The sequence below is a fragment of the Gastrolobium bilobum genome, unplaced genomic scaffold, assembly GCF_033153095.1.
Source record: "Gastrolobium bilobum isolate Gb01-03AN ecotype WA unplaced genomic scaffold, APGP_CSIRO_Gbil_v1 utg33132, whole genome shotgun sequence".
Classification (NCBI taxonomy): Eukaryota; Viridiplantae; Streptophyta; class Magnoliopsida; order Fabales; family Fabaceae; genus Gastrolobium; species Gastrolobium bilobum.
In genome coordinates, this window is record NW_026897088.1 from 37,349 (window position 1) to 61,483 (window position 24,135).

General features: G+C 37.8%; 1 protein-coding gene across 1 annotated transcript; it reads right to left on the minus strand.

Annotated features, from left to right (window-relative positions):
- Nucleotides 1–616: 616 nt before the first annotated feature.
- LOC133304023 (MADS-box transcription factor 23-like) lies at nucleotides 617–23,919 on the minus strand. Its single transcript, XM_061503994.1, has 7 exons — nucleotides 23,738–23,919; nucleotides 12,353–12,431; nucleotides 7,695–7,756; nucleotides 1,739–1,838; nucleotides 1,472–1,513; nucleotides 1,307–1,387; nucleotides 617–796 (listed from the first exon to the last, which is right to left on the minus strand). The coding sequence occupies exons 1-7, from the start codon at nucleotides 23,917–23,919 to the stop codon at nucleotides 617–619; spliced, it is 726 nt and encodes a 241-aa protein (XP_061359978.1).
- Nucleotides 23,920–24,135: the final 216 nt, after the last annotated feature.

Below are 24,135 nucleotides of genomic sequence, written 5' to 3' on the forward strand. Positions count from 1 at the left end.
TAAAGTAAAAAAGTTAAGCCTGATCTAAGTTGTTTATTTTAATCCCAAAGTCAAGGTACAGAACCGCAAGTCTGTGCTTACTGCTTAGTACTATTATTAAAGCTAAACTTCAAAATGTTTTACGTTAAATAGTGTATTATCTTGATGAGAGCGTGTTACCTGTGACTTATGTACCGTGTTTTATTACTATTGTTTTTCTTAGACATACAGAGAATTTTCTTTTGTTGTTTCCTTTAAAATTTAGACAAACTGAATCGAGAAAGATTTTGAAATACAAAATTTTTTGTAGTCTTTTAAAGAAAAACTTGAGACTCTTCACGGAAGAGATTAATAGATAAATACAATAATAACATTTATCTGCAATTCTACATGGTTTTCATTCTGTTGTTTATTACTTATTTAAGGTATAGGGCTACAGGTACTGGGTTGTATTTGAATTCCATTCGAATAATCATGACAGATATATATAAGTTATAAAACAACACCAGGCAGAATGGTGATATCTTTATAGCATAAAAGTTACAGAGGTAATCAATATGTCCGATTCTTTACAGCAATTATAAAGCTTATGGTGCTTGAAGTACAGCATAAAAATTTACGGACTATGCTTTATGTTTCATAACATCAGTTTTAGGGAATACCCCAGATTCATTGCTGTGGCTGGTGATTCACTGTATTGAGGCTGTGGCTGGCTTTGCTGGAGACTGATAGGCTCAAGTATATCATATCCATAGCTGATAGTGTATGAAGGATTTGATGTTGTAATTCCTTCTTCCGTACGTCTTGCTTCAATAACCTAGGATCCAAATCTTTAATTTAGGTTTAGCTAAAGTAAACTTGAAGCCTTTAACTTCTAATCTCGAGGATTGACTCAAGTGACAATATGAGTCCCAGGACGAATAAATTGCCAAATTAAAGAGGATGAGTTTCAATTCTGGAGAGAACTGTTGGGATAAGAATTAAATAATTGTCACGCCACTCAACTCGAAATCAGTCTCATATTTATTCAGATCCCTTTTTTTGCTCGAGTAGTGTGAATACTCGAGGGACCTGACTCTCCCCAAAGGGATAATCAAGGTCATAGAATTCAAAAAAAAAAAAAAAAGTCTTTTAACTTGTAGATAAATAGTGGAGGCTGAGTAAATGAGGGAAACCTGCTTGATACTCTGAACCCTCTCTATCTAGCTATTGTGCTTGTGTGTGTAGGCATTTTCATTGTACATGCTTCACTTTGTCATACGTACTTGAACTATGAGTATGAATGTCATATTCTTAAATTATAGAATGTGTTTAGTTGAAGGTTTACCTTCTGTAGTTCTGCATTTTCCTTATGGATGAGGTCTATCTTCTTATGAAGTTCTACATTTTCTTGATGAAGGTGACTTTCCTACAATAGCATCAATAGAAATCGGTCAGAAAATTGTGGGAATATCTTTGAATCATTATAGGAACAAAACCTGAATCCTGAAACCTTTTGGTGTAGTTCATTGATTTCATCAATTAAAATTTGATCCTGCAGGTAAATAAATGATTGAGAGTCATACATGTACTATAAAAAGAATGGCATCTTAAATTTAGTATGTTTGGATAGCTTATTTTGTATTCAAAATAATTTATAATTAAAATCTTATTGAAAAAAAGCTAGGAATTTTTTTTAAACTAAAAATTAATCAAAACCAAATGTATATGTACTTCAAATAAAGGAGCTTTGATTTGGTTTGACTTTAAACTGTGATACCTTTTTCATGCGAACGCCCTTCAAACTCATCTCCAGTTGATTTTCCAGACGTTGTAGCTCTTTAATACCCAAACCAGAAAGTTCTTCCCCCTTCAATTGCCTGCATTTACCGCAAAAAGAAAGTATGGAATCCTTGCTCGTCCTACATTTGTTTATTGCTGACAGATTATGATATAGGAATACAAAATACAGTAAGTTTCTTATCAAAACATCATTATTTGTTTCTGTTGTGTTTTCAAAAAATTTAAGAGTTGTTAAATTATAAAGATTTTAAACCTTTGATCTTGGATTTATTTAATTGTGCAGATTTACAAAAAGAGTCCTCTAAATCTTTTATAGATTCAGTGTCCTTATACCATAGGATATTAGTACCAAGGTTAAATCAGAATGCACTAATGGAGTTTTGCTACTAGTTTATCAAATCTTTCAAAGGGCTATGTTAGTGCGAGTCATTAATAATTAAGTTCCACATTACTTTAGAAATGGATTAAGGAACATATTAAAAAATGATCCACAACAATGTTTTAAGATTTTGGGTTGAAATGTGACGTAAAACTCGCTTGTTAACTATTTGATTCCTTACTTAACACATTGTTGAGTCCAAGGTTCATAGAAAAAGGACTAGTTAGGCATGCAGTTCAGCATAATGTAGATATGTAATTGTTGTTTAAGTAATACTTAGTTGGGTCATGGGGTGCCCTTGGTAGGGGGATCTAACATCATATGAATTAAGCTATAGGCTCCTTATCATAAGTGAGCCTGGACACCACACCTCAGCCAAAAACATAAAGACATTAGATTTATGAGTCCTCATCACGGGTTTGGAAGACTGGCAAATCCGAACACTAATTCACCATTATCTTTATGTTGAACCCTAAAGGTTACAAAGGTAAAATACTTAAGTTTTGATGATAACAAAGCTTCTACAAGCTCAACATGATTGCACAACATGGAAGGTAGTGCAACAAGTCTCAAATGGTGTTAAAAGACCATGACAATATGCAAAAGTGAAAGGACTAATCAAAAAGCCAAAGTCAACCCTAAAGTCAAATTTTCCAAGTCAAACAAGGCACTAAAATGTTCAAGACTTGAAAATCAATGAAGAAAATTGAAGACAGAGACGTACACTATTATATGTATTATTTTGATGTTATGGAAACTTAGAGAATAAGTATATTGAGCTATATCTACAAAAGAATGCATCATAAGTCATATACTTACATATTAGGAACATACATACTTGAATTCATGCATAAAAAGTCACACAGATGAAAATTTGTTAGATTGCTGTTAGAGATATTCATCCATGTTTTAGAAGTGGTTAGAAACCATTTAGAATTGAATTGGATCGAAAATTGCATGAATTAGTGTTGTAGTAGTTGATATATCCATATACAAATTATCACATATCTGAATACGGATATCTGGATATGTCCTATTCAATATCTGGATACGTGCCCGATGTATGTCCGAATACGTGATAGTTATGAACTTAAAATTTGAAATTAAGAGTCCAACGGCTATAAACGATTGTGATTCTCATATGATTCCTATATAAACATATAATTAGGGTTTCTAAACAGTTTTTAGGAGAGAAAAACGCATAAGCTCAGAAAATTCAAGAATCATACCCATTTAAGCTTATTTTGCATATTTAGAGAGAAAAACTCAATATTCCTCTTCTTTTCATCTTTTTCTCTGATTTCTTTTGTAATTGTAAATGTAGAGAGGTTGATCTACATGTTTTTTGAGTTATTTTGTTGCTGTATTTCATTTTGGTCAGTTGGAGTGATTTTGTAGGGTTACAGGTTGAGTTTAATCAAGGTTAATCAAAGATCTTGTAAAATTCCAATTGTACATCGGTTTCTCAAGCACCGGTTGAAAGTTCTGAGCTTGGTGGAACGTCGCCGTCAGTTTGGATGTAGACCTCTAGTGGTTTGAGGGTGAACAAGGATAGATCTTGGTGTTTGATCTACCTTACCCTTATCTCTTTAATTTCCTCTGTTAATTTTCTGTTTGTGATGTTGTTTACATTGCTTTGAATATGCTTTTGTGTTGGTAAGGGTTGGATTTTTGTTCTGCCACGTTTTCTAGAGATTCCTGGTTAAAGGGGCTTGAAAAGTAATATTTCTTAGAAAAGAAGTTAACCACAATTCACCTGTAAGATCCCGGGCGCTGACGAGGACGGGGAGTGATCGCCGATGGAAAAGGGCATGGACAAGGAGCGGCTCCTGGCAGGCTTCCAGCGACAGGAGTACATGAATGAATCGAATCAACACCCGAAAGAGAGAGATTCCAGAGACTGTGCTGGTATGGGATGGTACAATTGAGAATGACTTATAAGAATTAATTTGTACTACCTATACTAACAAGATGCATCTGCTTTTCGGTAGCCCGGATCAGAAGAACTCCACAATTAAGCGTGTTTGACTTGGTGCAATTCTATGATGGGTGACCTCCTGGGAAGTTTTTCCTGGAAGTTTGCGAGTGAGGAAAAAGCACACTGAAAAGTCTCGTGTTAGTATGTGGGGATAGTCATTTATTCTTGAAGCGGTCGGGCGTTACAAGTGGTATCAGAGCAGGGCCTCTCTTCCAGTACGGTGTGGTTCGAGGATGAACCAGGCGAAAGCTGGTGGGCATGTAACATCCCGGGTGCTGACGAGGGCGGGGAGTGATCGCTGGTGCGAAAGGGCATGGACAAGAAGCGGCTCCTTGCAGGCTTCCAGCGATGGGAGTACATGAATGAATCGAATCAACACCCGAAAGAGAGAAATTCCAGAGACTGTGCTGGTATGAGATGGTACAGTAGAGAATGACTTATAAGAATTAATTGGTACTACCTATACTAACAAGATGCATCTGCTTTTCGGTAGGCCGAATCGGAAGAACTCCACAGTTAAGCGTGCTTGACTTGGAGCAATTCTAGGATGGGTAACCTCCTGAGAAGTTTTTCCGGAAAGTGTGCGAGTGAGGAAAAAGCACACTGAAAGGTCTCGTGTTAGTATGTGGGGATAGTCATTGATTCTTGAAGCAGTCGGGCGTTACATCACCCCTTATCTTATGGTATTCTAAGACATTCTTGTTCAACACTTTAAATACTGGGTACACACATACAACAATCAACCATTGACTCTTATACCAATGTTGGGTCACAGGGGGTGGCTATAGTGGGGGAAAATCTACCATTATATGAGATAAGCTACATATTCTCTATTATAAGTGGGCTGGGACACCACATCTCAACCCAAAATCATAGAAAATTGAGTTTATGGGTCATTTCACTTATATGATCTTAACTTAGCACATTTCTAATAATGTGAGAATTTACTACTCACACTTGGATTCTCATTCCCAACACTTCACCTATTGTGGGCTTGTCGCAAAGGACCATTTGATGTGTGTATGATAGTCTCCTATATTTTTAGGCTCCACCTGGTTGTTGCCCAATAGCAGTATCATAACCGATCGTTAATTGACTTGTGTGTGCCGAATATTTGGAGATGATGGTTGGTGTTCGGGTTTGTAAGGCTTCCAAATCCATGTTGTCGAACCAAGATTTGCCCATTCTTGGTTTGTAACCCTATGAATACTTGAAGATGTTTTTGCTTGAGGGGGAGTTGATAGAACTCACACTTAAGGGGAAGATTGTTGAAATTTCAAGAGTGAGTGAGAAAAGGTCCCACATCGGGATGGAATGGGCTAGTTAAGGTATACATAAATGAAAGGAATCGTAAATTCAATATCTTAAGATTTTAAATTGAGACATATTGTCAACATTTATGCTGCCTTGTTACATTTTTCTTACGTGTGTTTAATGCGTAAATGACACTAATATAAATCATTCAAATAAATGCTTACACAATTCCTGTCAAAGCACAAAAGAAAATGGTTGCAAGTGTGTGAGAAGCTAATGGGTTTTCTTTTGATGGGTGCAGGTTCAATACAAGTTGCGGGATTTATGTTTTAAGCCATGTATGTTTATTATGGTCACTTTAAGCTTCATTTTAAATGTTAAAACATATATGATTCTTTAATGATAAAGGTTTATTTGTTATGAAACAGAAGTGATATGAGTGGATAGGTGTTTATACTTTTTAAATTTACCCGAAAGCTTCGGGAATAGATATATATGAGTACTACTAATAATCCCACCCTTCTTTTTATAGATGAGTTCAACGTTTTATTTCCTCCTAAAAGATTTACTAATAATCATCCATTTTTCTATGAGTTGCATGAAATAATTTTGTCTGATACGACATGTGTTGAGATATATAGTCCCACATTGGTTGTATGAGCAACTAATGTGGAGTTTATAAGGCCTTGGACACTCCCACCCTTTGAGCTAGCTTTTGGAGTGGTGTATCCCAAAGTTCTTTACATGGTATCAGAGCCTTGTGTCCCAGGTTTGATTCTCACCGCCCCCACTTTATTTCTAGTGGAATTTCTTTCTTCGCACAAGTAGGTGAGCCTGTGCATTGTCCACCCTTCAAGCCCAGTGGGCTCTCGTGTGAGGGGGCGTGTTGAGATATATAAAATCATTAATGTATCCTCACCCAATAGCTTAAGCTTTTGGGTTGAATTGGTTCTTTACATGGTATGAAAGCCTCGTGTCCCGGGTTCGAACCTCGCCGCCCCCCACTTTCATTGTAGTGGAATTTCTTTGTTCGCACAGGTAGGTGGGCTTGTGCATTGTCCACTCTTCAAGCCCAATGGGCTCTCTTGTGAGGGGGCGTGTTGAGATATATAGTCCCACATTGGTTGTTTGGGCAACTAATGTGGAGTTTATAAGGCCTTGGGCACTCTCATCCTTTGAGCTAGCTTTTCGGGTGATGTATCCTAAGGTTCTTTACATGGTATCAGAGCCTCGTGTCCCGAGTTCGATCCTCGCCGCCCCCCACTTTCTTTCAGGTGGAATTTCTTTGTTCGCACAGGTAGGTGGGCCTGTGCATTATCCACCCTTCAAGCCCAGTGGGCTCTCATGTGAGGGGGCGTGTTGAGATATATAAAACCGTTAATTTAGCCTCACCTAATAGCTTATCCCAAGGTTCTTTACATGGTATCAGAGCCTCGTGTCTCGGGTTCAAACCTCGCTGCCCCCACTTTCTTTTGTGGAATTTCTTGGCACAGGTAGGCTGGGCCTGTTGCATTATCCACTTTTCAAGCCCAATGGGCTCTCGTGTGAGGGGGCGTGTTGAGATATACAGTCCTACATTGATTGTATGAGCAATTAATGTGAAGTTTATAAGGCCTTGGGCACTCCCACCCTTTGAGCTAGCTTTTGGGGTGGTGTATCCCAAGGTTCTTTACAACATGAAAGACATATTCCCCTAAATTTATTTACTTAACTCAAAAAGAGTTTTTGAGGAGGGAGTTTTGGAGCAGTGGTAAGATTATTCTTTGTTATTGAAAGATTATAATTTTTTGTAAAGAACTATTTTAACGCAAAACCTTAAGGTATTAGGTGATGACATTTTTAATGCTTTTATTTTATTCTCTAACACACCCCCTCATGCAAGAGTCCTTTGGGCTTGAAGCGTGAATATGGCACAAACCCATTTTTGGTTTGCATTGTGCTACACAAGCCTATTTTTTTTTTTGGTCTGCCTTGTGTCTTTCTTAATTCCACGTGAAAGTGGGGGCAGTAAGGATCGAACTCGCAACCTTGTGGTCACTAAAGCTCTGGTACCATGTAAAGAACTACTTCAACCCAAAACCTTAGGTATTGGGTTAGGCTAAATTAATTATTTTGTATCTCTCTAACATTTTGAATATGAAAAACAATTTCTTTGTAAAAATTGCAAGGTTATGACCGCGTACAATCTACATTCACATATCAGGGAAGCTTGTTTATTGGAATTTGCCCTTTAACAAAGAGAGTTCAAGTAAGCGACAAATCACTATGCTTCTGGCTTGCTTCAATTAAAATTATGCAAATGCTGGGTGTTTAACCTTTTACCTGTGGCTTTCCTGCAAGTCCTGCAGTTGTTGCCTCAAGCTTGCTGCTTCTCTCTGCCAAAACTAGCAAGTAGTAGTACATATATTAGACATATACGTATATAACATCATTATTAAATAAAGGGATATATTTTTCTTATGTTGTAGGAAAAGAATTATCTTATGTTGTAGAAACAAAAGTATAAGTGGGACCCACATGTAAGAGGAGAGAGAGAAAAAAAATGGTGGGACCCAATCCCTTTTTGTGTGTGTAGGAGAGATGTTTATCTCATGTAAAATGAGATAAACATAACCCTTAAATAAACTAATGGTAACAAGGACCAAAGTCTTAAAAAGAGAACTAAAAAGTAATATGGGAATAGGCAAACAGCCTGCTAAGAGTTTACGATCTAGTTTATTTTTTTAGCTTAGTTTATTCATGAAATAAGTTAGATTTACATTTTTAAAAGAATCTATTTAACTAATTAAGTTAAAGATTAAGCCTTTATAAAAGCCTATTTAACATATCAAAATAGCATATCTATCTTTTATTAAGATATGTAATTAATAATTTATGATACTAACATAATTTGTTAATTATAGATTAATATAACATATTAATTTCATATAGAATATAATAATTTTATTAAAGATCATACTAAATTAAAACTAAAAAAGTAAAGTCTTTTCTTTATTTATTTATTTATTTTTGCTTATTTGAATGTTTAAATATAATGTTGACCTCTAAATAAGATTTCAGGTCAGCTTATATTTTTTTGTTTTTATATAAAGGTTAGGCCAAACCTAAAAAAAGTCTATAATGATTATAAGGCAAAGTTAAATCGATATTTTACAAAAATAGTTTAAACTTATTTAATAAATCTAACTTCACGTAGCGTATTTTCATTCTGAATTACTCCCAAGGGTAAATAGACACAAAAAAATAGGCTTTTGATACTCAGCTTATATGTGATAATACCTAAGATACTTTTGTATGTTGCTTATGTTTGGAATGCTGGTATCTAGAAAAAATCTGTAGAGCGACAGAATTGTTTGGAATACAAGTTTTTTCTAGTAGTATATAGAGTCTAATACTGACATTCTCGGTATCCAATTTGCATTTTGAATCTTTTAATTGTCAAACTAAACGGTGGATTTTTTATTTTGGTAAATAACCTGAAGGTATCATCCCCACATAATCTCTTCTAGCCATCTTGTTCTCAGAGTACGGCCAATAAAACTAACTCCTCATCCAAACAAAGAGTGCATTGGACCATTATCACCGGAGAAAGGGTAAGACTAATTCCAGATATTATTTGATACTAAGATGCCTCACCTACATGGAGATTTATTATTGGAAGAGAGTAGGAAATATTCCATTTTGTAAGTTACTCTATCTACCTTGTTTTTCTCATTTTTTTCTTTGAAAAACTCATGAGATTAAGGAGACCATCTGCAAGAACTCGCACCGTTAATTAAGGAAGTTAATTAAATAATTAAGAGAAATTAGGAAATAATTCCATAATTGACCCTAATAATTATTATGAGGCTTTAATAATTATAGTAAGTGAGTAATAATGCTGAAAGTCGCTTTTCTGACGAAAAGTGCAGATACCGGTTCTGCTACTCGGTATAAATGCGTACCGATGAAGTATCCCGAAAAATTATAATAAGTGTGGGAATATTACTAGAATAATATATAGGACTTCTAAAACAAGTTTCAAGACAAAATAATGAGAACTGGTGCCAGAACTGATACTGGCTATGGAAAAGCGCGTACCAGAAAGGTGCTGCGAAAAATATTATAAGAATATGAAAAATCTTAGAAAAATGAGTAGGTTCAGATTCCAAAGTTTGGGATTAAAATGATAAACGTAGCTATTAGCGCTAATACAGTGCGATTAAGACTTAAGTGACTATATATAGATAATGACACATGATCCTAGGTCATTTGTTGCCTCCTACGTGAACATTTCTCTGAGCTTCAGCTTCTGCCTCCCTTGCCACCCTCTCCTCTCTTCATTTTGTGAGCCAAGGAGCCACCTTTCTCTTTGAAACCTTCACCTAATTAACACCATTGTTGATTGAGAGTTGGTCTTGTCAGGGTGTTGTGTACTCCTTTGTGATGTGTGAGCTTCTGAGTTGGAGGAGGGTGGGCTGACCTTGTTGGTTTGGGTTGTGGGAGTTTGGGGTTGGCATTTTGAGCTTCAAAGTGTCATCTTTGTAAAGAAAGGATCCATCTTTGTGTGTCATTTTCGTGCACCTTGTGAAGTCAAACTTGAGGAGCTGTTGGTGAGCTCTAAGAGCACCTTCTTGCTCTATTTTGAGCTTGGGTAAGTGTCACCCACCTTGATCATGAGTTTTAATGGTTAAAAGTGGAACCTTGATGCATGTAATGAATTAAAGTTAATAACTTAAGGTTGGGTAAGGTTAAACACACCTAGAATTGCATGTTTAAGCCTCTGGAATCATGAAATGAACCACATTTGGATTGATATCTCGCGAAAATGCAAAATCTGAGTTCTGTCGCGAAATATCCGGATATTGATATCCGGATATGGAGTTCTGAATATCCAGATATTGCAAGACAGATATCCGGATATTGATATTCGGATATGCCCCCGACAAATATCCGAATCTTATGGGTTTTCGAATAACAGTAGTTGCACTTTTCATACAGAATGATGTTTGGGGTTTGTGGACCCTAGACTGGTTAAGTTGAGCTTCTGTATTGATTAGTTAAGTCAGAATCTAAGTGATTAAGGGCTTGTGGCTTTGTGAGAAGCCTTAAGACATGAAATGTAAAGGAAAGACGTTGTCCTTGTGTCTTATACTTGTTGAGTATGATTTTGATATGATTGTTGGTCTAAAACAGATTGTGATTCTGCTGTGTTTGGGCTTTGAGATTGGTTGGACTCTTGGCTTGGATTGTTAGCTTGCAAGGTAAGCTTTCGTGTCCTCGGTTTAGCCATTGTTGGTTCCACCATGTCCCATGGGGGTATGGTTATATGCATGATGTTGTTTTTATGATATATTGATTTGTTGAAATGCGGTTGAACTGTTATATGCGAGTGCCTTTATGATATGCATGTGGTGTTCCACCTATATGGTAAGCCTGAGTATGTGGTACATACAAGAGGGTGAGGCTGTGGGTGAGGTGCAAGCGATGTTCCTTGTACTAACTGTAGGTAATAGACGTATTCCTGCATTTCTCTGGACAGTAGAATAGTTAAAACACACATGGCATGAATATCTGTTGCACTGCATAGTTTTGGAACTCATACTGTTAAATGCTTTTGAACTTATATTGCACATGTAAGTGAGCTTGGGGTGGAAGATCCTTGAGGACCCTTTGTCTTACTGAGATTTCTTGTTTAGAGATCTCATCCCACGTTTGGGGACACTTATTTCAGGTTCAGGTAATTTGGGGGCTGATGCCTCTAGTGGCAGGAGGCCGGAGCTTAGCTGATATTGATGTTATATGCTGACATGTTTGGGTGCTGGATTATATTTGCTGACGTTATGCTTTTATCTTGTTAATATTATGTTGCTGTTGTTGAGACTTTTGTGGGCTTTGTTGCCTTATTTGGTGAGCATGAGATTTGTCCATGCCACATTGATGTTAGTACTTTTAGCTTGAGTTATATAAACTATCAGGGTTGTCCGGTCTACGTGTTGTAGTTCCGTGACTAGAGACACATTGATGTTAATTTTATATTGAGGTATTTCAGTTAGCTGTCTTTTGCAATTTACATACAGGCAATGTTTTGAAAGAGGATTTTAATAATCAACTTGGCTAATAATAATGACGTCATAATTGAAAAGAAAAAGATATTCCGCATTTTTAATTAAGTGTGACTTAATACGATGACATGTTAACAAATCGGGTATACACGTGGTGTTACACCATCTAAGTACGCTTACGAAATAAGTTTATATTTTTCAAAGTTTCCTTCATATGTCAATTAATGCTAGGTTAAATATGCATGTATACCTTCTTTTGAGGACTTATATTAAATTTTAAAGGTAATCTAAAATGAGAGCCTTTGAATCATTACGATTAGATACCACCCGTTGAGCTAATTTTCATAAGCAAGTATATAATCAATCAATTCAATCCCAAAGCAAAGTTGTTAGGCGAAGATTATATTAATAATTTTCTTATATTTTTTTAACAAATTATTCCTAAAACATTGAGTAAAAGTTTTACGAAGAAGGTGAAATCTAAAGTTGAACAGTTTTTGAGGTTTACATGGGAATATTGTATCTGTAACAACAAAATACAGTATTGCCAAGAACGATGGCTACCAGTGTTAACATTATTGGACTAAAGATTGAACTAATTAGTAATATCGTATAAGATAATAATGGCCGGGTTGTTCACATTTAGATGCTAAATTCAAGTTAATATAGTTTTATTATCTGTATTAGATGACCTTTAGAAGAAAATTAACCAAGATATTAATTGTTCCTTAATTTTTTATTAAAGTTTTCTTTTTCTTGTTATTCGGGATTTTTCTTCTCTCCTCTTCCTCTCTATCTTAATGCTTCTAATTAATTCTAAGTGCTTTGTGATGCCAATACACATGCAAATTATAGGAATCATGAATATCTAGTAGGTAAAGCTACATGCAGGAGAGCTTGAAGATAACTGGAGGAGTGGTACATGGACTGTGTTACCTTGACTTGTGAAGCAGGATCCATTAGTTGATGTTCATCCTCCTTTTGCTTGTTATATCGCTCAATAATTGATTTCATGCTGCCATAAATGTAGGAGCCAATATTAATGAGATGGAAAATAAACTCTTTTGAAATCCAAAGTAATTTAAAAAGGTACTTTTATCAATACAATTTTATCTTATATGCAAGGCATGCACAATAATACTTTACCAAAATAATAATAATATGTACATTGTATAGTATATAGTTTTATACTACCAAAAAATTAAATTTAAACTCTAAAAAAAAATATTTTCAACTTCTATTACTAAAAAGTGTTAACGAAAGAATTCCATAAGTAAACAAAGTGCTTATAATAAAATATGAGGAGTAAAACTGCCCATTTATTCTTATATTTATTGTGAAAAAAACTAAAATACTAATAAAAAAGCATACAAGTTCTTAAAAGGTTTACATAATCTAACAATTTTAATGTATATTGGAATTTGTAGCTTTTTTTAGAAGTAATATGATAGTAGCTCAGTTGGCGCCAGAAAACTGGGCACCTAAGGGTGACAACATGTAAAGAGCGAACTATGTGAGCTTTTCATTATAATGGAGGCTATTAAATAAATTCCATAATTGACCTTGAATAATTATGATGGCTTAAATAATTAATATATAGTAGAATTTAATAACGCTACAAGTCGCTTTTCTGACGAAAAGTACAGATACCGAGTTCTGCTTCACGGTAATGGCGGACCTAGCTTGGTTCCATTGTCTGCACTTGCAGACATAAAGTTGAGGAAATTTTTTTTTACATAGGGTGTGTGATTCAAGTCGAGTAAAAAAAAAATAGAAAGATTAAAAGGAAAAAGGTAAAGAGTAGAGGAGAATCACATGGGATTTTTCATGTTTTTTTATGAAGTAAAACTGGTCAACTTTGGATCTAATAGACATCGATAAAGGTGGGTTTTTGATCGATTAACCCCTACAATAATACTATATTTTACAAATGTCTTTTGTGGTGTTTATTTATTTTTTAATTATCATTATCGATTATTTCCTTAAAACTTTGGTTGATTCACCAAAGCTTTACTTTTGAAGTGGAAGCAAAAATTGGATCATGATTATGATCTTTAAAAAAAACGGGGGCGGTGTAATGCTCGACCGCTTCAAGAATCAATTACTATCCCCACATACTAACACGAGACTTTTCAGTGTGCTTTTTCCTCACTCGCCGAGAAAACCTCCCAGGAGGTCACCCATCCCAGAATTGCTCCAAGTCAAGCACACTTAACTGTGGAGTTCTTCCGATCCGGGCTACCGAAAAACAGATGCATCTTGTTAGTATGGGTAGTACCAATTAATTCTTATAAGCTATCCCAAACTATGTAGTCTCATACCTGCACAGCCTTTGGAATCCCTCTCTTTCGGGTGTCGATTCGATTCATTCGTTCATGTAACCCCCCGCTGGAAGCCTGCCAGAAGCCGCTCCTTGTCCATGCCCTTTCGCACCGGCGATCACTCCCCGCCCTCATCAGTGCTTGGGATATTACAGGCGGCACCTCCGAACCCCCTGCCATGAGTGTGCAGACATAAAGAAAATTTTATGGGTCTGCCACTGCTTCACGGTATAAGTCCGTACCGGTGAAGTATCCCCAAAAACTATAATAAGTGTATGAATATTCCTAGAATAATATTTAGTAGAGTGTTCATCAACCGATCCAAACCGATTCAAACTGCGGTGATCGAACTGAAAAACCAAAAACCGAAAAATCGAAAATCGAAAAAACCCGCAAATTTTAATTGGATTGGATAGGTTTTTGGATGGGTTGATGAAAATCGATCCAATCCAAACAGATCCGATATATTATTTTTCCTCTACCTACTTGGGTCTTTCCCTAATCATAGCCTAAAAATTTCTAAACCCAAGACCCATTAACCCATCTACTAAACCCAAGAAAAAATCTAGTCACATCTCATCAACAAAATTTTATCTTTGTAGAGCTTCATATCTCATTGCCAAAAAAAAACTATATTATAGTTTACTAATACTTTTGTATTTGAAAAAAAAAAATTTACAAAGCCAATATATAGAAAAGATGTTATTTGGACAATAATCACGAAATAAATTTTAGAATTTTCAAAAAATCGAAAATCGATCCAATCCAAACCGAAAAAAATTGGATTGGATCGGATGATTTTTGCTTCTAAAACTGATCCAATCTAGACCGCAAACACCCCTAATATTTAGGACTGGTATATCAAGTTTGGAGTCGAAATAATGAGAACTGACATCAGGACTGATACTGGCTACGTAAAACCGCGTACCGAAAAAGTGTTGCGAAAATTATAATAAAAATACGACAAATCCTAGAAAAATGACTAGGTACAGAATCTGAAGTTTGAGATTAAAATGATTAGCAGAGCTATTAGTGCTAATACCGACGGATTAAACTTAATGCACCTATATATACTAAGTGGCACTAAACCCTAGGTTGATTTCCTCTACTCCTACGTGACACTCAGAATTTCTCTAAACCTTTCTCCTTGCCACCCCCTTCTTCTTTGTGAAACTCAATCAGAAGACCAATTTTCTTCATTGTTCCTTCACCGAAACACCATAGCTTGGTGTGAGCAAGCATTGTGAGGGAGAAAGGCCCTCCATTTCTGAGTTGAACTTCTGAGTTGGTAAAGTTTTGGGCTGACTTCTTGAGTGTTAAGGTGTGAGCCATTTCCTTGAGGTGTGATGGCTTCAAGAAGTCATATTTTGGTGTAAAAGACCAAGCTTGTGTGTCAAATTCGTGGCCTTGTGAAGTCTGTAGGTTGAGCTGTCTGGGAAGCTCTAAGTCACTTCCTTTTTCTGAGTTTTTGAGCCTAGAGGTAACTTATGATCAATTCCTTTGAAATTTCATGGATTTTCGCTTGTTTAAGTCATTAAAAAGGGAAACTTTGATTACTCAAGTTGAATGTTGATAATCTATACTTGAAATGTAGTAATGAACTCCTGTTTGTGGAGTGATTGGACTCCAAATCGTGAAAGGACCCTTAAAATGGTGATTATGCAGAAACTGCACGAGTTTCTGCATCCTGTCTGATAAGTATTCGAATAATTTTTGTGAAGTATTCGAATACTCATCAAAAGGTATTCGGATACTCATCAAGGAGTATTGGGATACTTTTCTTCAGAAAAGTATTCGGATACTGTGTGGTATTCGAATACTATAATGAAAGTATTCGGATACTTTGTGGTATTCGAATACTTTAGTGAAAGTATTGGAATACTTTCTGGAGACATGGAGTATTCGAATACTCATCGAGGAGTATTCGAATAACTCCTGCAGATTAAGCCTAAAATCACTTAAAATAAGTTGGAAAGTCCTAAACACTTAGTGAAACTTTGAGGCTATGAATATCAATGCTATTCTTGTTATATACAGACTGTGATTGTGCTGTTTGGTGACCTTGGGCTGGTGTGGACTCTTGATTAGATGTTTAGCTTGAGAGGTAAGCTTTCGTGTCCTCGATTTTGTCCATTGTTGGTTCCACCATACCTCATGGAGGGGTGGTTATATGCATGCTGTGTTTTTATGAAAATAAATTATGATTCTTGATATGCTATTGAGTTTTTTGATTAAGTGCAAGTGCCATATGATATGTATGTGGTGTATCACCTTGACGATAACCCTGAGTATGTGGCGACATACAAGATGGTAACTCCGTGGGTGAGGTGCAAGCGGTGTTCCTTGTACTGTAGGTTGTAGACGTATGTAATCCCTACCTTTAATTCTCTGGCCAATAGGATGCATACACACATGACATGGATATATGTTGCATTGCACAAGTTTTGGAAATTATACTATTATACTGTGTTGGAACTTATATTGCACATGTAAGTGAGCTTGGGGTGGAAAGATCCTTGAGGACCCCTTGTCTTACTGAGATTTCTTTTTAGAGATCTCACCCCGTGTTGGGGCACATTTTCAGGTACAGGTACCTCAAGGGTTGATACCTCTAGCGGCAGGAGGCCGGAGTTAAGTTGATTTATACATACTGCTATGCTGATATGCCTGGATGTTGATTATGCTTTACGGTCAGTAGATTGTTATTTGAATTGAGACGTTGTTTGGCTATGTTGCCTGATCTGGTGAGCATGGAGGTTGTCCATGCCACATTGATTTCTGTTATGCTATTTAGGCTTGAGTTGTATAATGTATCAGGATACGGTCCATTCTACGTGTTGTAGTTCCGTTACTCGATACTATTTTTGATATGAGGATATTCAGTTAGTTATTTAATGCAATTTACATATAGGCGATATTTTGAAAAAAGATAAGTAATAAACTTGGTTAATTTAATATGTATATAATTGGAAAAAAAAGTTAGCTTCCGCATTTATTTAGCTGCGCCATTACCATATGTATGTGTAATACACCGGGTGCACACGGGGTGTTACATTTTACGGTATCAAAGCACTTCCTAGGGAAAAAGCCTGTATGTATTGCAATAACTTAAGATGTCTTTTTGTGTAAATTGTTTGTTGTGTTTCTTTTGGGTTTTTGCTATGATGATGCAAGTGTGACCACATGGTGTGGGCCTGATCAAGTCATTCTTTGTGTAACATGTGCAGAGTCATGGTACTTCCCCGGAGGAACCGAGAGACGAATGAGGGTCAGCCTAATCTTGTCTTGACTGTATTAGCTAAGATTCAGGCGGCTAGACAAGCTGACCAGTAGGCCATCAGAGTGGCCAATCAGGCTATGCTGGACGCCGTGAGAGAGGCGAACAGGAAAGGTACAGAAGACGTACATGAGGCGAACAGGCTGGCGAATATGACCATTATGAGGGTCATGTTGGAGGAGATGAGGGCTGGCCGCAATGAGGGTCAGTTTCCTCCGCCACCACCGCCACCTCCATCTCCACCTAATCACCATGATGGGGACGGAGGAAGAGGAACACATATTCCCGACCACGATGGTTTGAGTCATATGGAGGGTGTGAGCCACTTGACGGGACTGATGCAGCCTTACCTTGAGCCCGTAGAGGATCACGAGACCATAGATCGCCGATTGAATGCTTTCCGTAAGCATAAGCCACCTTTTTTTGATGGATCCTATGACCCCGTTGTTGCTGCTAGATACCTTCAGGACCTTGACAAGATATTCAGTGTATGGATCCCCAGAAGCTGATGTTTTCTACTAACATGCTGGAGGGAGATGCTCATAAGTGGTGGATGAACACCTCTCAGGTATATGAGATGCAGGGTCATGTTATCAAGTGACCATTCTTTGAGGAGATGTTCCTTGGTAGATACTTCTCGTATGATGCTCAAGAGATAAAGCAGGGGGAGTTCGAGCGGTTGGTGTAGGCTCGATGTCGGTTGATGAGTACTTGGCTAAGTTCAATGAACTGGCCAAATTTGCACACTTTAGGATTGTTATGCCTACACCGGCATTCTTGGCGTCTAAGTTTTGTAGGGGACTTAATGAGCATTTATAGTAGACAGGATAGCTGGAGCAGCATCCCGAGACTTTGGCACATTAGTTAAGTAGTGTCGTGATATAGAGGACGTTTGTATGATCAGCAAGGCCAAGAAGGCCAAGATATCTGAGGTGAAAAGAGATGGTAGCTCCACTTCCTGGAGAGACAGGAAGTTTGGAGGAAAGGGAAAAGGGAAGCAGTTATCTGCTAGGCAGGCGCCAAATCAGTTCAAGAGGACTTCGATGCAGGGGAGTGCAGCTAGACCTTCCACTACTCCCAGGTGTACTGGATGTGGGAGATCACATGTTGGGCCATGTGCTACTGGTCATATCATTTGTTTCCATTGTGGCAAGGAGGGCCACTATGCCAGAGATTGTCCTTCTTCGGCTGTTAGAGCTGCAGTGGTTCAGGCAGTTCCTCTTCAGATGATTCCTACTCCACCTATCGCGGTACCTGTTGTGCCACCAGCCACTAGCTGAGTCTACACCTTCGATCTGCAGCAGTCGGACAGAGCTCTGAACCTTGTGAGAGGTACCGTTTCTATTGGTAGTCGTGCCGTAGATGTCTTGTTTGACTCCGGGGCTACACATTCTTTCATTGCAACCCTGATTGCTTTGGGGCTTGAGTTGCCCATGTCTGTGCTTTCTTCACCGTTGCGGGTGACCATCGCCACCGGAGAAAGGTGTGATACTACCACTGTTCATCGAGATGTCGTATTTCAGTGGGACGACCGTGATTTTTTGGTAGATCTGATAGGATTGCCGATGGCCAATCTGGAGATTATTCTGGGCATGGATTGGTTGTCCAGAAATTGTGTGTTGATTTATTGTTGCGCCAAGCGAGTTGTGATGTCTCCGTGTGATGCCACAACCAGTTCCTCGCCTTTTATTTCATTGCTGCAGGCTAGGAGAGCCTTGAGAGCAGGGGCATTTGGTTATGTCATGTTGGGAGGTTTGGTGAGTGGGACACAGGAGGATATTACCGGCATTTCTGTGGTGAGGGAATTCCTCGAGGTGTTTCCTAAGGAGATTCCTGAGTTTCTGCCACAAAGGGAGATAGAGTTCTCCATTGACCTGTTGCTTGGTGTGGAGCCTATTTCATTAGCACCATACCGGATGTCTCCACTTGAGTTAGCGGAATTGAAGAAACAAATTGAGGATCTTTCCGTGAAGCATTTCATTCGACCGAGTGTGTCTCCATGGGGAGCACCAGTCATCTTTGTTAAGAAGAAAGATGGAATAATGCGATTGTGCACCGATTACAGACAGCTGAATAAGGTGACAATCAAGAACAAGTATCCCCTCCCTCGTATTGATGATCTGTTGGATCAACTTAGGGGTGCTTGCGTGTATTCCAAGATTGATCTTCGGTCCGGATACCATCAAATCCGGGTTAAGCCGGAGGATGTCCCCAAAATTGCATTTCGTTCGAGATACGGTCATTATGAGTATTTGGTGATCCCGTTTAGACTCACCAATGCACCGACGATGTTCATGGATTACTTGAACAATATTTTCCAGCCGTACTTGGATCATTTTGTGATCGTCTTTATAGACAATGTCTTGATTTACCCTAAGAGTGAGGAGGAGCATGCGAAGCACTTGAGAATTGTGTTGCAAGTACTTAAGGAGAAAAAGCTTTATGTTAAGCCTTCAAAGTGTAAGTTTTGGCTCAAGTCGGTGAAATTTCTTAGGCATGTGATTTCTGCAGAAAGAGTTGCAGTAGATCCGAACAAGATTGAGGCTGTGTTGGATTGGGAGAGACCCAAAAAAGTTACAGAAGTTATGAGCTTATTGGGTTTGGCAGGTTACTATAGGAGGTCCATTGAGGGATTCTCCCAGATGGTTTTACCATTGACTCGCCTTACCCAGAAGGAGACTCCGTTTGTGTGTACTCACGAGTGTGAGGAATGCTTTCAGGAGTTAAAGGAGAGATTGACCACTGCACCAGTGTTGGTCTTTCCTGATCCTGCTGAGCAGGTTGAGCTTTATTATGACGCCTCTAAGAAGGGACTGGGCTGTGTGTTGATGCAGACTGACAGATTATTGCATATGCATCGAGGCAGTTGAAGCCTCATGAATAGAACTACCCGTCTCATGATTTGGAGTTGGATGCGATTGTCTTTGCCTTTAAGATTTGGAGGCATTACCTTTATGGCATGAAGTTTGCCGTGTTCAGTGACCACAAGAGTTTAAAGTACCTGTTTGACCAGAAGGAGCTGAACATGAGACAAAGGAGATGGATGGAATTTCTGAAGGCCTGCGACTTTGAGTTGAAGTACCACCCGGGCAAGACCAATGTGGTAGCGGATGCTTTGAGTCGGAAATCCGTGAGTTTATCCAGTTTGATGATGGGTGACTTTGATGTGATTGAGAAGTTTCGAGATTTGACAGTGACCTATTTGTTTGGAGGTGCACTTCTCGAGATGGAGATTGTAAAAGTTGAAAATGAGTTGATGGAGAAGATTAAAGAGGCGCAAGTGCAAAGGGACTGCCTTGATTATGTGAAGAACCAAGATGGTGTGTCTTGGAATGATGATGAATTGTGTATGTTCCAGAAAAGGATTGCAGTTCCTAGAGGTCCATTGACTGAAGAGGTGATGTCAGAGGCTCATAAGGGCCAATTCACTATCCACCCTAGGGCTAAAAAGATGTATCATGATTTGAGGAGAAATTTCTGGTGGTCGAGCATGAAGAAAGACATAGTTGTGTATGTATCCAAGTGTTTGATATGCCAGAAAGTGAAGATCGAACACCAGAAACCGTCTGGTAAGCTTCAACCTCTTGAGATTCCGCAATGGAAGTAGGAGAGCATTTCCATGAACTTCGTAGTGAGATTGCCTAAGACTCGGGCTGGTTGTGACTCTATCTGGGTCATTATGGACATATTGATTAAGTATGCCCATTTTCTTCCAGTAAAGTTGAGCTTCACGACAGAGCAGTTGGCCAAACTATACGTTCGCGAGATTATGAGGCTTCACGGGGTGCCCGAGAGTATCATTAGTGATAGGGACCCGAAGTTCACATCTCGATTCTAGGGAGCGCTACAAGAAGCTTTTGGTACTCAGTTGAGGTTGAGTACAGTCTATCACCTTCAGACTGATAGACAGACTGAGCGGACCATCCAGATATTGGAGGACATGTTGAGGGCTTGCACATTGGAGCAGGGCTCAGCATGGGATCGATACCTACTATTGGTTAAGTTTTCATACAACAATAGTTTTCGTACTAGGCTGGGCATGGCACCCTATGAGGCACTGTATTGTAGGAGGTGTCGGCCTCCTACCTGTTGGTCTGAGGTTGGAGATCGAGAGTTGTTCGGCCTAGACTTTGTCCAAGAGACTATCCAGCAGATCCAGATGATCAGAGAAATGCTGAAACAGGCACAGAATCGCCAGAAAAGTTACTATGATGACAAGCATCGACCACTGGAGTTCAGTGAGGGTGAACATATGTTGTGAGACTTTCACCTGTCACCGGTGTTGGTCGGGCCCTCGAAGTGAGTGTTGGGACGAATTCGGTCCCTCAATCTTGGCTATGAAGTCTTTGCGAAAGTCAAATGTCGAGCTTGAAACTCGGCAATCAGAGCTCGGTCTGAATCACCAGGTCGGCCTATGTGCAGCCGAAACGAAAATGCAGAAAAGAAGAGAGAGAGAGAGAGAAATACAACAGATTTTTAACATAGCAAAACCTTTTTCAATGTGAAAAAATAAAAATCCACATGATATTAGTGCAGAATCGAATTTCCACTATAAAATAATGGATTACAAAATATCAAACTTCACCAAATTTTTTTTTAAAAGATTCGTAGAAAAAAATTGAATTATAAGAACAAGATTGCTGCTCAGGCATTCTGTCAAACAATTGCCGTGCAACCTGAACACGCCCACATCTCACAAACTTCAGATTGTGCAAAGAGTAAAACCACTGTGCTGCTACAATCTCTATGACCTTCGATCTTTTTCTCAGAAATAACAATCCGTAGAGGAAAGACCTTTTGGGTCATGTGTATCATATCTTTCCTGTAAATGAATACTCCGAAATTGAGCATCAGTTATGCTGAACGCGCGATCACGTCTGGAGCTGATTCCACGCCTCTAAAGCTTCTTGACGCTGTTTACGAGCCCACCTACTGCCCCAGCTCGACGCAACCTCTTCTTTGCATCCGTTCTCCTCCCGCAGCAAGGATGATGCAACCTCTTCTTTGCAACGGTTGCCCCATACTTATTCATCACATATAACAATGTAGGTCCGCCACTGTCTAAGACTAATTATGATGACAAATAGTGTTGCCCCATTTATGAGAAATATCACCAAAAAAGACAACCTTCGTTTTGTGTGGAGTAAACTCCTCATACTTATTCGTCGAAATCTTTCTTATGCTTCCAAAATTTGAATAGAAATGTTTGGTTTCGAATAGAAAACTTGGTTTCCAGAAAGCCATAAAGCTTCACTACGGTATTAAAAAAGGCATTACGACTTTTACAACTATGAAATGTTTTTGGAGAATACACCACCATGATCACTTCCTTTGGATAGGGCTAATCCTACTACAAAGTTCATGGATACATAATTAGTTCATGTTATTGTCTGAAACTAGGAGAGGTTGATGTTGTATTTGTGGATTGGGTTGGTTCGAGTTTACGAAAAAAAAAAATCCAAACCAAATAATTCTGATCCGTCTGGATCAATTTTTGAAAGCTATACCTAAACCGAACTAACCTAATTAAATGAGTTAGTTTGGTTCGAATCACCAAGGAAATATAATTTCTTGTTTTTTATTTATACAACATCCGAGAGGTGCCTAGTGCTTGATATCATGCAAAACAGTTGGGAAAAAAACAAGGTATTTATAAGCAATTTCAATTCAAAAGCGATCTTGCAAATCAATACAAAATGAAAATTTTCATATAAAATAATGACAAGGTATATATAATTTTCATTTGATTTGGCAAGTCCTTGATCAAATGACATAATAGTAGATACCACCACTTAGCATCTTTTCATGTGAGATTTTCATATGATAAGGTTATATCAATATTTGTCTCAATCTATCAAAATTTGTGAATATTTATAAAGAGAAAAATAGACACAGAATTTTCGCATAAAAAATCAAGTGAAAATTTAAAAAAGAGATATTCCCAATGACTGTTAATTTTAAGTCATACATGCACCACATAGGAGATGGATGACGCAGTTTTGTACGTAAATAACTAATGCTTAGATAAGCTCCCCAACTAGTTAACTTCTTGTCATTCTGGATTAATGTCTCTCAGTAGATAAGACCAATCAAAGACAACCACATCTAGCTGAGAATTATAATGTTATGGATAAATTGTAAACCGTAAGCCTAGCAACCACATCTAGATTTTACACGAGGCATAGAAGTTACAAAAAGAGCAAAGATCCTAGGAAACTTGTCAAGTTCAATTCAAATGCAGACAGATAGATGCATGGTTACAACACCAATTAGCTCACTTATCCAGAAGAACATTTTTTCTTGAAGTTTTAAAGTTATAAATATCACAAGAACATATTAGGTCTAACTTATATAAATTAAAATTAACTACTGCTTGTGCTTGAAGAGTATCAAAGCAAAAGGCTTATTCATTCCCTAGTTCAATTTTTAGTATATAATATATATTATAGTTTCCCAGATATTGTATCCCCATTCCTCAATCTAAATGTAGTTATCATCTCATATTTCACTAGTTTCATACACTTACACAATACTCCTTTATTTAAACTTATCTAAGTTCATATATTCGTAGAGTGAAATTAGAACCATGCCAACCAAGTTTATGTGAACCACAATCAACATGTGTATATATATGTACATGTAAACTAGTAATTAAGCACCCAGATATGGATTTTGATCACTCATTAAATATAGCAAAAGGAGGAGATAATAATTTGATTCTACCTGGTGCTTGCATAATCATAAAGCTTGCCAGTAGAAGAGAATACCATCAATCCAACTTCTGCATCGCAGAGAATGGATAGTTCTCTAGCTTTTTTCAGCAACCCATTTCTTCTCTTAGAGAAAGTCACTTGCCGGTTTGTTAAATTGTCGATCCTTCGAATAGCAATCCTTCCTCTCCCCATCTTTACTCAAAAGTCAAAACCTATTGCTGGGTTTCTTCACGAAATTTTCTTCTCTTCTTTTGGTATATCAATGAACAAGCTATGAGATATAGATTACTAGTGGCGAAAATTGGCTTTATTAAATTAAAAATAAATTTGAACAAAGTTGTTGAAAAACATAAACCGAAATAAGCAGTGAAAACATATATAAATAATAAGAATAAATAGAGAAAAAAA